Source organism: Cynoglossus semilaevis, chromosome 6 (assembly GCF_000523025.1).
Source record: "Cynoglossus semilaevis isolate Cse_v1.0 chromosome 6, Cse_v1.0, whole genome shotgun sequence".
In the NCBI taxonomy this organism is placed as follows: domain Eukaryota; kingdom Metazoa; phylum Chordata; class Actinopteri; order Pleuronectiformes; family Cynoglossidae; genus Cynoglossus; species Cynoglossus semilaevis.
Window position 1 is genome coordinate 15,596,787 of NC_024312.1, and position 15,784 is coordinate 15,612,570.

The 15,784-nt window shown below is 38.7% G+C and overlaps 1 protein-coding gene across 9 annotated transcripts in view; it reads right to left on the reverse strand.

Moving 5' to 3' along the window:
- Positions 1 to 15,784, reverse strand: part of mical3a (microtubule associated monooxygenase, calponin and LIM domain containing 3a) — a 79,585-nt gene that overhangs the window by 20,444 nt on the left and 43,357 nt on the right. For 4 of the 9 annotated variants that reach the window (XM_025055970.1, XM_025055969.1, XM_025055971.1 and 1 more), the window contains exons 14-33: positions 14,446 to 14,642; positions 14,173 to 14,291; positions 13,964 to 14,026; positions 13,680 to 13,859; positions 11,865 to 11,966; positions 11,489 to 11,572; positions 9,838 to 9,948; positions 8,974 to 9,078; positions 8,015 to 8,110; positions 7,536 to 7,649; positions 6,994 to 7,095; positions 6,073 to 6,180; positions 5,523 to 5,709; positions 4,127 to 4,221; positions 3,911 to 4,013; positions 2,820 to 3,009; positions 1,853 to 2,193; positions 1,507 to 1,599; positions 735 to 890; positions 265 to 327 (exon numbers count right to left, since the gene is read on the reverse strand). In XM_025055970.1, the coding sequence (XP_024911738.1) occupies positions 265 to 327; positions 735 to 890; positions 1,507 to 1,599; positions 1,853 to 2,193; positions 2,820 to 3,009; positions 3,911 to 4,013; positions 4,127 to 4,221; positions 5,523 to 5,709; positions 6,073 to 6,180; positions 6,994 to 7,095; positions 7,536 to 7,649; positions 8,015 to 8,110; positions 8,974 to 9,078; positions 9,838 to 9,948; positions 11,489 to 11,572; positions 11,865 to 11,966; positions 13,680 to 13,859; positions 13,964 to 14,026; positions 14,173 to 14,291; positions 14,446 to 14,642 (2,609 nt within the window). The remainder of the gene's footprint in view (positions 1 to 264; positions 328 to 734; positions 891 to 1,506; positions 1,600 to 1,852; positions 2,194 to 2,819; positions 3,010 to 3,910; positions 4,014 to 4,126; positions 4,222 to 5,522; positions 5,710 to 6,072; positions 6,181 to 6,993; positions 7,096 to 7,535; positions 7,650 to 8,014; positions 8,111 to 8,973; positions 9,079 to 9,837; positions 9,949 to 11,488; positions 11,573 to 11,864; positions 11,967 to 13,679; positions 13,860 to 13,963; positions 14,027 to 14,172; positions 14,292 to 14,445; positions 14,643 to 15,784) is intronic. The other 5 variants (XM_025055975.1, XM_025055976.1, XM_025055977.1 and 2 more) reach the window with 4 other exon arrangements.

A 15,784-nucleotide genomic window follows, 5' to 3' on the forward strand; every position in this document is an offset into this window, starting at 1 on the left:
ACTTTCTACTGTATATTGTAGAACATAAGTGAAGAGAAAATGAAACTCTTAAAAGGTGTGCAGGACAGGAGAGAGGAGAGTGGGTTATGAGAACAGACACTGATCTGACTGAAAACCTCCAGAGTGACAACTTTACAGCATGCATGCTGGTGAGTTTACTGGTCCCTGTACATATTGCTGCATGCTCCTGGTAGCGCCCAGCTGTGAGACAGACAGTGTGTGAGCCTAAAATTGATACAATGATCCATTTGAACTCTGAGCTACCTCCAGACATGGACTCCAACCAGACTCTCACTGCCTCGTGTCGGGGGGACATGTGGATAGGTGCTATATTCAAACCCCAAAGAAACGAAACGAGGAGGTATAGATGGAAATAACAGTTAAGAAATTAGACACATGGGAATAAATTAAAAAAAAAAAAAAACACAGCACAACACAAAGAAAACAATCACAAAAGCAGAACAAAATCAAAATGAAGCAGAAAAACAGCAACTCTAAATGTCAAATTAAAGTGGAACAAAATTAGACATTACCAGACAATAAAAGAAATCTAAAAAAAAAGTATAACGTGAGAGATGATTATATACAACTAGGTGGTTAGATGTTGATGGGAGCTCCACGTGTTAAAACAGAACAGCAGCATCCACACACTGATAACATACTGGAAGACCCTGATTTATTAAATTGGGAGACCCACAGTATCCACTGGTGCTCAGCTCCTCAGGGTGGGTTACCTGTGGAGGAGGGCTGTGTGAGCTCTGAGGGTTGGGAGAGGTTGGCAGCCAAGGCTGACTGGCCTTCCTTCTCTCCCTCAGACTTTTTTCTCTCCACAACAGGAACGGCCATGGGGTCCACGGGCTGCAGGATCTGTTGGATCTGTAGGTTCCTTGCTAGATGTGGGTGTTGGTGTTTGCCGTGTGATTTTTTTTGGGTGACATGAATTTGTGTGAAGCATTAAAGGGGACGCAGACAATGAGAGAAGACATGAATACAGTGGAAAGAGGGAAAAAAGAGGAAGAGAAAGACAAATATGAGAAAGAGACAGAAAAACTAAGTACTGAAGTACACTGATAATCAAAATATCATATGTAGCCACAAATGAGGCTGCATGCAGTGGACTGCAAAATTAAACCAGCCTTGTGAGCTTTAAAGACAGATGGTTAAGGAAATAAATTGTTAATAAGAAACCTTGCTCGTTAATATCAAACCGTATCTGCAGAAAGAGACAAACTTTCCTGCATCAGATCTATTTTAATATTTTAAGCCACGTACAAAATTAGTTTTTTTCTGATGGCTGCTCAAAGTGAAAGGAAAACAATTTCCTTTGAAAAGCAATGCAACTCACACCACAAAACGCGAGCAAAGAAAAGGAAAGAAAAAAAGAAGGAAAAGGAAAATAAAAAGCACATTTTGAAGAAACCCTTAAAAATGAAAACCAAACCAGCCGGGATTAAACATCAAACTCAAAATTACTGAAGTGCATCCATAGTCAGTTTCTGCTGCTACCTTTAAATGTACCAACATCCTCTTCATCTGTGAGGCACTTCTCCAGCCAGAGGCCAGACTGGAGCTCTCTATCCCAGGGGCAGTAATCTCCCTCTGCCAGTAGGGGGAGACACAGCCCCACCACACAGAAAGGATAAAATGTACAAACATAGTGGACACGAGAAAAGTAATGAAGGGGAGGGAGTGAAGAAGGAAACAGATGTCAGAAGAAGAGGAGACAAGATGTCTGAAAAACGAATGTTGTCCAAACACGTAATGAGACAAATTTGGAAGTGGAAACACACAAAGAAGAAAACAGAAAGTCCACGTCTTCACAGACTACACACAGACTAAAAGGTTTATTCACCTTCACTGGACTCTGGTTCATCTTCCTCCTCCTCTTTGTCCTCCTCTTCGTCTTCTTCATCATCTTCATCTACCTCTCCATCTCGACTGACAGTGTCACCCTGAGCTTCATTCTCTTCATCACATTGGTCACCCCTCAGTTTGGCATGAAGCTCCACAGCCTCCTTCCAGGGAACACCACCCAGGTCTGATGGACTTACAGCCTGCTGCCCCAACTCATTCTCCTCCTGCTCCTCCTCTTCTTCTTCCTCTTCCTCTTCTTCTTCTTCTTCCTCCTGATCCTGCTCATGGTCCTGGTCACACTCATTTTCGTCTTCTTCTTCCATGTCAGACTCTGAACTACTGTTGAAAAAACAAAACAAAACAAGTGTTACAGTGAGTAAAATTAACAGCCCAAAGAAACAGAGCAGACAAGCTTTGGTCATTGTCATTGACTGTCATTAAACCATTGAATGTTAAGCAGAGGCTAAGGAGTAAAGTATTAAACTTTACATCACTCTGATTGCATGGTAGATTTTGCATCACTTCCCAAGTTCAGCATGCACTTGGTGTATTCTGTACTGAAGATTAAGTGATAAATTCTGGTCGGTAGATACTGACAGACCAAAAGATAAAGATATAAAAAGTGCTCCCCTTGAGATCAAACAGGTCTCAGAGTGTAGTCAATCGCTAAGTTCCAGCTGTCGGGACAGTGCAGTTGCCTGGCTGTAAAGTGCACAGCTGTATACCTTCAACAATTACAAGCTACTTTTTTTTTTTTTTAAACTTGACCCAATTTCTAATGAGAATGCATGAATTTTCAAACCACATTTTCACTAGGTGATGTTTAAATTGTGTACCAAGATTGTGCACAGAGATTAATTTCATAACAATCAGGGAGATTTTATTTTTATAACACGTGCAAAAAAATGTCAGAAACAAATTGTCAACTCATGAGTTTCCCTTATGGTGTTGTTTTGTGATTGTACCTGGAACCCAAGTCAGCATCTGTGGCCTTGTCCAACACACTGCTGAGGTTGTGTTCCGCCAGCGTCTCCTCAGGGACCTCCTCCAGTTCCTCCTCCCTCTGAAGGGACAGACGGTAGTTCTCTAGCTCAATACGCTCTGGAGTTCCTCGCAGACGCTTAGCTATGCTTGGTTCCTGCAGTCCATTGACCTCTTTTATTGGAATTCCAGGTTAAGGAGTAGATAAGTACGAGACAAAAGGAAAAGGAATAAAAAAAGAATATAATGATGAATAAATGAGCTTTAAAATACAGTGCAATGATAACCAAGCTACATCTTATTAATGGAATCAGGTGTCATTAGAATCTAATTCTAACATTATAGGTGCAGATGCAGGTTTGGTACCTTGCCATTTTCCAATCTCGTCATGCCTAAAATGACTGTGTGCTGGTGAATTTGAATGGTTTGAATAAAAGTGATTAAATTAAAGTGCTTTTTTTTCAATGGTTGCAACCCTAAAAAATTAACTTGCAGACATAGCTCTCCTCATAAGAAAAATATGATGTTAAAGTAAGTCAAATCCACTTTTTTTGTATATTATGGGAAATATCAATTAAAAAATGAAATCGTCAAAATAAAGAAAATGGGAAATATCAATTAAAAAATGAAATTTTAAAGTCAAAATAAAGTGTAGTATCAAACAGATATTGAAAACATAAATTTAAGTATATATTCTTAACTAACCTTTGAATGAGTGAAACAATGACTATTTAATACAAGGCTAAATCTTTGCAGCAAAGAAGCTAAACAAGATTACTTTATCAGTGAGTGAGACAAACCAATCAGCCACACAGACCACACGATCAAATTAGCTGGGAAGGAGAAAAATAGCAAGAAGGGACAACAGAGCCCCTCTAGAGTGGGTGGAGCCAGTCACTGATGGACATACAGTAGAAGAGGAAGTTACAGGAAAGAAGAATCTAGATGATTGTGTGCCATCTGGTGGCACATCCATAAAAACAAGATGGTGTAAGGAATATTAAGGAGCCCCTGGCTCTACTGCCAGATGCCAAAGTTTATGTTGGTGTGACAGCAGACAGGAAAAGAAGGATACCTGAGGGCTGGAGCTCCGAGGATGGAGATGCTGCTGCTTCTACCGCCATTGACCTTCCAGGGGCATCGACTGTTGCTGCGGGAGTTTGAGGCAACAAGTTCTCCTGAAAGTGCAGAAAACACTAGTTTACACAAAATAAATTACATTAAAATATTTATTATTGATGCTGCACAGAATTTCTTAAGTATCTTTGGAATCAAATCAAAAACTAATTACCTGAGCTGTGATTGGAGCAGGGGAGGGAGCAGGTCTTTTTCTCTGAGCATAGCCAGAGAGTCGGTAACAGTAGTGGGGCTTACAGTAAAATTTCCCTGTAGCATGAAGCAAAAATGACCAAAGATTTAAAGAAAATCGTATCCAAATACATCATCTTTGATGCAGAAGTTCTCGGTGTATGACAGAGAATAAACAAATTAGACAAAAAACTTCCTTTTTGTCTTATTTGAGACCATCCAGTGGGTTTGACACATGATACAACAACAGCTGTGTTGTCTCACTGAACAATCTAGTGCCTGTTCTTGACAACAATAGAGACTGGACTGAATCTGCTGCAGGGTCACTGTTGTACCACATCAGGTCCTTCTAGACATCAACTGATACTTTACTCAACTACTTTTTTTACCTCTTGTTTTGTTGCAAGAACTTTTTCTGACCTGCATAGATTTGAATAAACTTGCTACTTTAAACTGATTCTTTTTGCAGCTTATTGCGTTAAATCCCAGACAGAATAAAAGAAACAGAACCTGGCATCTGCAGCCAGGTTATTATATTGGTTTGTATTAAAAATTAGGCCTTGTCCACATTGGTTTAATGTTATGAAAATAATTTCCTAAAAAGTTTTAAATTGTTAAATGTATGAAAATATAATAATGACAATAAAGGCAGCATACAGTCCTGTAATGGCAGCCCGTGGCCTGTATCAGGTCCCCCGGCCACCTATTCGTGGGCAACAAGTGAACCAAATGAAAAGCCTGTTTGTTGTTTGGTCAACACATGTAAACTGGATCATATAATTAACAATTTCCTTTTTGAGAAAACATAAAAACAGTATGTGATATATCTAAATCATCTTATCCATAGCATTTACGTAGAGGTATATTACGTATAAAAGTATACTGACTTGATTTCTTAAACATGTTTAACCTCTCATCTGAGAGGAAGAACCGAGTAAGCTTCTCTGATGAAGATGTGAATCAGCTTCAACAAACTAAAACAGTCCAGTTACCCTTAACAGCTCTGGAGTTTATGAGATAAATGCATCATCAGGGAAACTGTTCATTAACATTATGGTAATTACTTCTTAATACAGCAGTAAATGTTTGGATTCTTAATAATGTTTTACTTTATTAATTCTCATTTTCTACCACTGTCAACAACCTGCTCTATCAAATTCCTAGACTGTCAGTTACTGGTGATGCGAAGGATGGCTGTGTGCTGTGTTTGACTTGACATTAGCACAAGTTGCATGGCACTTTAAAAATGTATGGGCATTGTGATGAAACGTTAGCCATAAATTCCTTTAAAGTAAAAAGATAAATTCAGTTTATTTGGGCCATGTTTGATCTATAAAAGTCACAGTGATGTGCTTGAAATAAAAGGGGAACGTTCTCACCATCCTCTACATCAAAGGCGTAGGAGGAAAGTCGAAGTGTGGTGCCACAGTAGTCACATTTAAAGCAGCTGCGATGGAAGAACTTCCCCTCCGCACTCAGCCTCTCCATCACGTACACACGCTTCCGACAGAAGAAGCAAACGTCACTGCCTCCGATGTTGACAGGAAACTCTTTTCTGAGCGAGCCCTGTGGAAACATAAATCATTGTGGCGGACTCAAGATCAAAAACAAAGATAAACACAAGAATGGCAAAGACTAGTAAACATTATCAAACCAAAATCTCAACAGGTAGCTGTTACAGTTTGATGGAAAATATAAGGTATTTTACCATCTAATGACCAGCTCACAGCCATTTAAAGGGTTACACAGTATACATGTGGTGTAGTGAAAGGCAGAAAAACTCATCTGTATTCACAACAACAAAAACAACAGCACAGTCTTCATTACACTACAGGTGAAAAGGAGCAGCATCAGCTCAACCACTGCTAGCTAAAGTAAAAACACTCTCTGGCCACATGCTGTTCTGCAGCGCTTGGACAACGTACTTACCAGGTCCCTTTTTTCAGGAAGGGGTTTAGCGTCTCCCTGAGAATTAAGTTGACCGGCTATCTGCTCACTCATTGAGCTAACTCCACCTGTGTACATCCTCACACAGCGCTATTAACAACATAAGGGAAAACAAGAGGGGAATAAGGATTAGACAAGAAATGAAAAAGAAAGAAAATTAGGAAATAATTTAGAAGAAAACAAGAGCGTGAAGAACCGGTGTCTGTGGCAGAGGGATTAAACAAAGTTTTCAAGTGTACTTCAACCTTGGGATAAGTTGCATATTCTCCTTGAAAAAATCTCTTAAAATCCATTCTTCATAAAAGCTGTGTGTAACTGAAGCAAATAGGAATGTGGGATATTAATACCTACCAAGTCACACACAGACATGGAGGAAAATTAAAATTATCGATACATTAGTTTGCACCTTGTACACAGTGTGGCTTTACTCCAATGAAATATAGTACATACTTCATCAAAATGCCTAAAAAGATGATGAAGATGATTCAAAGTCACAAACCAAGGACAAATCCCTTCAGCAGAACATGCCATTAGAGTGTGGCTCTCTGCATGCCAAGGTAACAGTGCATTTCAACGTTGATTAATCTGTTTGGCGACACATCTTGCTACCACACTGCTCCTCCCATCACAAACTAATACCAGGGACTGACTTGGAACATTAATCACTGGAATCATAAATGACTTCAAGCAAGCCCCCACATAAAAATAGGATACGTCATGTAGGATAAGATTGACAGTAAACATTTCACTGTTCAATCTTAATGACACGTCTCGAATCAACTCAGGCGGTGTGTTAGGCACATTTCCACACATACAGTAGGTAACACACTGGAGTTCATGATTGGACCAGTGCAGCTTGTTAGAACCACTGCAATACATTCCTTTCAGGCATGACGTGACTACCTGTCTGAGGGTGTCAGAGGAAGAGGGGGCAGACTCATGGGGGGTCTGGGCTCTGGCCAGGTGCCATTGTTCCATAAAAAACCGTGAGGGCTTTTTCTTGGGCTCCACACAAAAGAGAAAGATGAGATGATTAAGAAGGCCAAAATTTTGAAAACACTTTTACACAGCCACATGCTTTTAATTAGCCTGATGCTAATAAATTAGTATACATTTGTGCTGTTAATCACAATCCATGTAATACTTTACTCAGCTGCTTATCAGCAATGCCGAAAACTGTGGACGACTTTTCTGAACCCAAACATATTAGTAGTTTTACAATTTCAAAGTCTGAATGTTTTCTGCCGATGCTATTTCTGAGCCACAGCAATGGAACCAAATTAACCAATTGAAGTGGATTCTGATTGTCAAACGCACACACTTTGTTTTAAAAACATCTTTTAAAAAGAAAAAAAAAATCAAACCCACGACAATTCTATGAAAACTTGCACATTAATAAGCTGTATAAATATTTGACAGACAGCTGTCTGCAATAGATATTCCACCTTTGGTCCAACTGACTTGCCCTCTAACTGGGAGGCCAGCTGGTCGGCCCTCTCCTGAATACTAAGCACATATAAGGGCGTCTGGTCATCAGAGAGCAGAGGCCTTGACGACTCCTACAGGAGAACGGAGGATTCAATCACAAAAAGCAGTGTACAAGTCTAAAAAAGGTTTTTATCCTCTAACTTTTTGGTGGTTTTCAGACACAATCCCTCCTTCAAACAAGCAAGTCTTTGTGACCTATACAATACAGTGTTTGTTAACCAATGTTTGCATTGTTCTCACTGACGGTCTTTAATTTATGTAGTAATGTAAGACTAGGTGGGTAAACTATGAAAGCCACGCCTGCAGTTAGTAATAATCAAACATCTCAACATCTTTATCATGAAACTGATGAACAAAGGAAATATTTTAATTGTTATTTCTCTGAACAACAATGGTTGATGTGTTAGATCTCAGTCCACAGCACAAAAGACCTAACCTTTTGAGAGTCATGAGAAGAAAGAGGTGACCCAGGACTGAGGCCTCGGGACAAGTACCACTGCTCTAAAAAGAAGTGGGATGGCTTTTTCTTAGGCTCCATGGACAAAAAAATAATATTGACAGAAGCCATTAAACTGGAGCAACAGAACATAGCATCATATATTACACAAAAATATATAGAACATAGCATCATATATTACACAAAACTTAAATAGTCAAAACTGTGTTCAGTGTTTCCCCTATGTTTTGTCTAACCGTTCAACCTATACTCAACTCCAATTTTCTGCTAGAAGTGACGAGAAAGTAGAAGAGACAGAGAAAAGGTGCTTTATACTCTACAGCATGGGTGTCCAATAAAGTGAGTGCAATCTACCTGTAGATCACACAGTGAGTGCTGGTAAAGTATTTTTAAAAAAAGTATATTTATGTAATTGTACTTGCTAATGCTAATCACTACCTAATGTAAAACCATATAGGTATTAAATCGTACTGTTCTATAGAGCTGTATGCATTTAATCAAAGAACCCCAACATATAATGTATACATAGTATATTAATTATATTATGTAATGTGTAATGCAATGTAATGAGTAAATATATACTGAATGTTTTAAATGTAGATAGACGTAGATAGACCATTTTAGTCTTTTCATTTAAAAAGAAGCTCCCAAGCTATACGTGTGGGTAACATTGATCTACAGAGAATCAACCTCATTATTACAACAGCTCAAGTCAGGTCACAGGCAGATCATATTAACCCCAAAATTAGGTTGTGTCCATCTTTAGCCTTGTTTCAGTCACAGTTCCATATACAGAAATAAATAACCATTTACATGAACGTCAACATCAGTGACTGTAAAAAAGATATTTGCTGCATCTAAATTTTGGAAAAACAGCCCACCAGGTGTGATAACCTTTGTAAGGGAAACACTGAACCATGCACATGCATTGTGTTCACCTGTGGTGGTTTGTCAGGTTTGCAGTTAAAATTTGAAATAAGCCAGTCAGTTCGCTCCTGTATACCAGGTATGTGGATTGGTCTCGGCTGCGGTGGCTCCCCCTCCTGTAGAAGAAGCTCTACTGAGACTGAATGCAGAATGAACCTTTATGCTCTTTACTTTTAAGAGGGAAGTCGGCAAACTTTTTGGCTCACAGGCCAAAGTGAGGTTAAAAGTTTAACCGACAGACCATGTCTGGCCCATGACCATGGTTTGCCCAGGTCTGTTTTAAAACTATAGCTTTATATAGAGTTCTTGTTTTTCAAGCAGATCTCAGTTAACTACAACCAGCTACGTACAGACAATAGAAATACATTAACTTCACTATTTCTTATATTTTACTACTCAAGAAAAGCTGCTCTTCCTCTGGATTTCACTGTATGTCCATGACAACAGAAAAGAGCAGACACATGGGGTAGCATTAATTCTAAATAGACAAAGCCCTGAAAGCAGCTGTTGACTTTCACGTAGCAGACGAGCTTGTTAAATTTCCTGAAATAAAGTTCAACCGTCCCAAGTTCCAGGAGTCTTCATTTACAAGCTACGCCATCCAAACCAAGTGCCCTTTAGCATTAACATTGGCAGCTTCTTTAATAATGAGGCACTCACTACACACTCACAGGGGAGTATGCCAGACACAGTGTCTAGAAAATCCGATTGAGAAATGCAGCATTTTGTCATTAGCACTAATATCAAAGTCAAGTGGACCTAATTATGAAGACTGGTTGGAAAGATGCAAACGTAGAGTGAGAGGGTATTATTTCCAGGGATGTATGACAGAGATGTATAGACGCAGACAGAGACACTACAGTTTTATGTATCACCTCTGAGTGAAGAGAGAGCAGTGAAGTGGAGGAAGAAGAAGGAAGCAGAATGGTTTTCTTAGGGCAGCTCCGAGAGCCCGAACTGGACAGTTGGTCTGCGCCACTTCTGGCCTTGAGAGATGAAGAACAGGAACAGCCATGTAAACAGAAGATGATGGTGATGATGATGATAATGAAAACGACAATCTAGTACTTATGACACAAATATTTATTTTCTATATGTTAATTCAAATGTCCGTATACAACTACAATACAAAAAATAACAATTCTAGGGTTTCTGCTATTTACTTTAAGCAGTGTTGACTTGTTGCTACGTAATTATTGTTGCCTCTCCTATAGAACTGGGGCAGACACGCAATACCTGTGTTACCATTACTGTACTCTAAATATTGATCATCCTAAAGTGTCTATGCCTGCTAAGTGGTCTTTGGTTACAAAAACCATATGCCGTTTAAACTAACAAACCTGTAGAACAAATTAGGGGTATACATTTTAAGAAAAGGCTGAGAAAAGTACTGTTGGCAAACAGTATGTAAAAACAGTATGTTTTTGTGTAAAAACATACTGTACAATTTACTAAAGGAGCATAAAGAGATAAAGTGTAAATACGGTATAGAGGAGCTTATAAGATGTGATTAGAAAAGGAAAATAAGAATGTAGGTATTTATTCAATAATGAATGTGTTGCTATACCTGCATTTAAGTCACTACATTTTCTACCAGGGCAAAAATTGGAAATTGTGTTTCCTTAATTTTGAGGTTATTAATATCATAATTGTATTGGGACATTTTCATTTCATTTTCAACATTGTCTCTATAAATGCTTTTCCTTAAATGTATGCACCAGCAAGAAACTTCCAATACACTGCAAGTACAAAAAAAACAAACCAGAGAACTAAGTCCCCTTCAACAGCAGTGTCTGAGCCTTTAGCTCAAAGTCTGTGATGTGAATGTTTAAACTGGAGACAAGACAAAAGACAAGCTTTCTAGGCTGCGGGAGGAGAGAAAGGGATTTGGCACTTAACTCCATCCACTTTGTTTTTCAAGGAAAAAAACTGTTCAGCAGTGTGACAGACAGAACAGAAAAGACAGCTACAGCTGGTACACTACAGGGCCTGCAGGAGTGAGTGCAGCACAGGGACAGATTACTTTGTGAACAGGAACATTAACTCTGAGCAGGACTGCTGGCTAACAATAGAAAAAAATAACTTACTGCTTCTAATGAGAGGACTGTACAAAGTATTACAAGCAACAGGAAGGAATAGGAAGAAGTTCTCATAGCAAGTAGTATATAAGTTGAACTTTTTTTAAGAATATCACAGTTTACATCACAGAGTACAGAGTTACACTATTAATTACTGACATACGCTTGGAAGCCGTAATAATAAATAAATAATAAATGACAGTGAACACTGTTGGTCATACATCGAGGACCTCTGAATAGTAATTCAATTGCTTGTTACATTGGGGGCTACAAAATGTTGCCATTTTCCAGCAATTTATGCAAAATATATTAATGGTTTCTATGAGACACCAACCCCTTCCTTCCAGTTGCATATGCACCGGCACATTATTTATTCCACATCTTAAGATAAGGAAATCTTATTTTAAAGGGACGTAAAAGGATTCTGGGTACTACAGGGCTAGCATACCTGCTCCCCTTTATGAGGCAGCGTCTGACACTTGATCATTTCTTTAAAACGAATGCTCAGCTGCGCTTGCTGTTGTGTACGTCTCTGAGTTTGGACAGTTAGAAGCAAGGAGGAAAGACACTGTGACTTTGGAGGAACATAAACAAATTTCATATCAACACAACTGTACAAAACTAGATTTGTTAAACATAAAAATCAATCTTCAGCAACTCCAACAATCTACCATCTGTTTGTGTATCATGAAGACCATGACCAGGCAACACGAGGCAGATGTGTCAGTATTACACACCACATGAAGGTATGGTCAGAGATGTTCAGTCTTCGTGTTAGTTTTCAGTGGGGTAAGGGTAAACACTGGAACATTCCCACTCTTTACCTTTCTCCATGCAGGTACAGGTGCCAGGCGAACTGGCTCTTTGACAGGGGGTTGGGGTTTTGAAGTGGACAAAATGCAGTCCAGGTTGAGCACTGAGTTCGCCTTTAGAGATATGAATGACAGCCCATGTGGCCAGCGAGAAGGCCACAGTAACCATGGAAGGCATCATGGAACAGTCCATGATATGAGACAGCAGACAAAAGGAAAGAAAAATAGAAATAGAAAAGAGGAAGTGAATCACGGTGGCACACAGTGGTCATTGCGGCTGGAAAACAGAGGAACTGAGTAGAGGCCTCAAGATAATATTGAATTAAAGAACCCTGTGCGACACATGCCAAGATATATTTACTCAGTAAATATTCATACAAAACATTGATCAATGATCAATGATAGTAAAAACAGAACACACCCTTGAAAAAATAACAGCAACACCATCCATTAAGACATCTCACACACCTTCACCACCAACCACTAAGTTGCTCACTACAAGGCCATGGAGGAGCAAGGGTCATATAGAAAACTGACCATTCTAATAAGCAAGGGTTTGGGTCACAGCTAATGCCTTTGTGCTGAACAGTAATGTCTTTCATTTTAGAAAAAGGGAAATATGCATGGCAGCATCTACAGTTAACAGTTATTTAGTTCCATGATAAGAACTTCAGAAAATCTCTTGAATGGAATCCACCTCCCATTCATGAGGCTTCTTCAGTTGTAACCGACTAATGACAAACTTCCTGTTACCGTTACACCTGGATATTAAGTTGTTATGATTAACAATGCAGGTTCAAATGTGTAAGCATCTCCTCACTCTGGGTGTGAATAGTGGCCATTAAAAACACTTTGGCGACACACACGACTCATTTTTATGTCAATGGCTGTCAATGATTTGCTGTTCATTCTGCACTTGACGGCAGTTCACATCTTCTTCAATCAGCTGCTGAAACAAACTGTTTCACTTTAAACAACGATCCACAATCTTTTTTGTAACAAGAATCAGCCTTTACTGCGGACCGGTAATACCGCAGCATCTTTGAAGGATCACTAACTTCCAAAAGTTCCACTTCCAAAATAAAACATCTTTTAGACTTTATTCTGTTAGTATTGGAGTCTGAATGACCTATTGTTTTGAAACATTGTGAGATTATTTTTCAATAAAAAAAGTATAGAGCTAAGACTGGACTCTTTTTTAAATGAAATATAAACAGAGGAACATTTTTTCACTGCAGCCCACTGCGGGTTGCTACCAAATGACCTATAGACTGGCCCCAGACAGATTTTAGATTTATTTTTTATTTTATAGTATACTATCTTCAATAATGCATCTTTTTACAGGATGACCAAACTTTTACTAGCTACTTTGTATAAAAAAAACAAAACAACAAGAATATTCCCAAGTCATTCCCCTTCAACACTGCCCAGTGTTCCCTCAGCCCACATCTTTCTCCCACGGCTCAGTTGATCCTCAGAAGCATTGTGGTTTGAAACCATGGTTTGGAAACTAATTCATTTCTAACTAATTCAACACAGTCTCTCCAGCCTAGTCAGCATTGAGAGGCCACCTACGTACATGTCCTGGAAACAATACTCAGCCTGACCAGTATTTGCATTCTGGATTTAGCTCATTAATGCAGTGGCCTACAGCCACTCCTCCAGGAGATTTGTGAAAAAAAGATCATATAAAATCAGCATAATGATTCAAGTAACAATTGTGAGGAAAACAAATTATGTGTGCTGATATAATTTGAACTTTTGGAAAGACCTTGTATGCTGCAGCCGGAAATTCTGACAAAATAAACTTTGTGACCTTTTCCATACCTGTCTTTTGAGTCCTGATGATTGGGCAGGGGCGTTCTCCTCAAACTTGGCAAGTAGCTGGGTGGCCATGACCTTAACTTTGTTATTATTGTTAGCAACAGCAGCAGAGTCCATTTTCCTGTCAGAGAGAATAGCTGAGACCGATGTCCTGTCATCACAGATGCTCCTGGAAACCTCCTCCTGCAGTTAAGAAAGGATTTTCTTTTTTATTAAGATAAATTGAGACATCGTGGCTGTTCAGACAGGTCAGACTGTTTCACAAAGTTTGAATCTGTGATACTCACATCCTCTGACTGACTTGTCTTTCTTCTCTTCCCCAAACTGTCCACATCCTTCTCTTTTTTGTCCTTTCACAGAAATACCATGGGTTATTTTTAAGTCAAAGTTTATTGTCAAATAAAGTTGATAATATTTGACAACTTTATTTCTTAAAAAGACCAGCTTCTGAAAAGAACCAACTTTTAAGATGTGGTACAGAATCAGAGACATGTACCTTTGGATTTCGCTTCCTTGATATTGCAATGCTTTGACCAAGTTTACTGAGGAAGGAGATGGGTGACTTGGTGCTGGATATGAGTGCTGCCTTCTCCTCAGGGCTCAGGTTTTGGTTATCTAGGTAAAATTACACAAAGAAAATAGGATTATACAAATACAATTATACAAACATAATAAGGTACATTTTTAAAATTTAAACTTCCACAGCTAATGCTTGAAGATGAATAATTGTTCTAAAAATTATTTTTTCTCTGGTGTCACCAGCTCTCACCTCCGGGTGGCACTGTGTCCTTAAACATCTCATAGAACTGGCTGAGGTACATGACCATGGAGAGCTTGTCTGGCTCTACCACAGAAGACATCTCCTTTCCAGTCATGCACGGTGAGATACCAAACTCTTTCTCTGCCACGTCAAAACCCAACTGGTTGTTCTTCTCATAGTTCCGCTCGTCCAGCGAGTCGAAGTCACTGATGAGAAGATGACAGAGGAGATAGAGAGAGAATATTAGTGTCAGAGTATAAACGAGATACAACTGGAACAATGAATAAAATCATTGCATCAGCAATAAACATATCAAACAACAGACACAAAAATAAAAATAAAAAATGTCATTGCATTACTTAATAAAAGGTGATTAAGAAATGTTTACATTTTTACAATATTCATTCAACTTTGTGGGTAATATAAAAAATTAATGAAGGGACCTAAGCTAGATATCTTTACTCTGGTGTTTTAGGGACTGATGGATTGGCAGATAATCATCGATTCATGAGGTGGAAAAAATACTATATGGTTGTGTCAAATATTGTTTTGGTTTTTTTTTATCAGAGCTACTCATCAAATACCACAAAAGTCTGCGTTTCATAGCATATCTCAACCTATCATAACAAATAAAATGTCATGATATTCCCATTCCCAACAGTAGTTGTCAGTTACCACACAGAAATAAAAAATTAAATCAGGAAGTCCAAAAACTGCCCTTTTGTAATCCCAAATATCACTATTAATATAATATCATTAAGTAAAATGCAGTTTAATTTACACCTCTGTGCCCGTCTGTTTTCCTATTCTGTAACACCCTTACTAGTAATCTCATTAATATTGGCAACACTGGGTTTGTCGGATCACTTGACCTATAACTTATCCATGTAGAGGATTATAGGAACCTCAAAGAATTGAATATTAAACTTGTGATAATAGACTGAAGCTCTGTTTTAAAGTTTTTGTTGATGGGTATTTAAAACCTTAAAGCATAATGTCTCTAAGTATGTGCACAGAGGGGCAGTATAAAGCCATTGGCCAGTTTATTGTTCTTCACTAAAAAATGCAACTCTTAAAACGCTACGCAAATTGCAAACAGCAATAAATCAATCTGTATAACCAAGGTTTAGTTGTAGACCACAGAGGCATTTCTGTGCAGCAGCCTACTGTAAATGGTACAAACAGCTTACTGTTAATGTCATGCTTTCAAATGGACACAGTGCATTTGATAGCATTATCACTGAAAATTCAGATTAGGCATCAAACCACTCAATCTTCCTAAGCGTCATGTCTTATGTGCACGCTAACAGGATTCACACAAGGCTCTCTACACATCAACTTTTTTTTC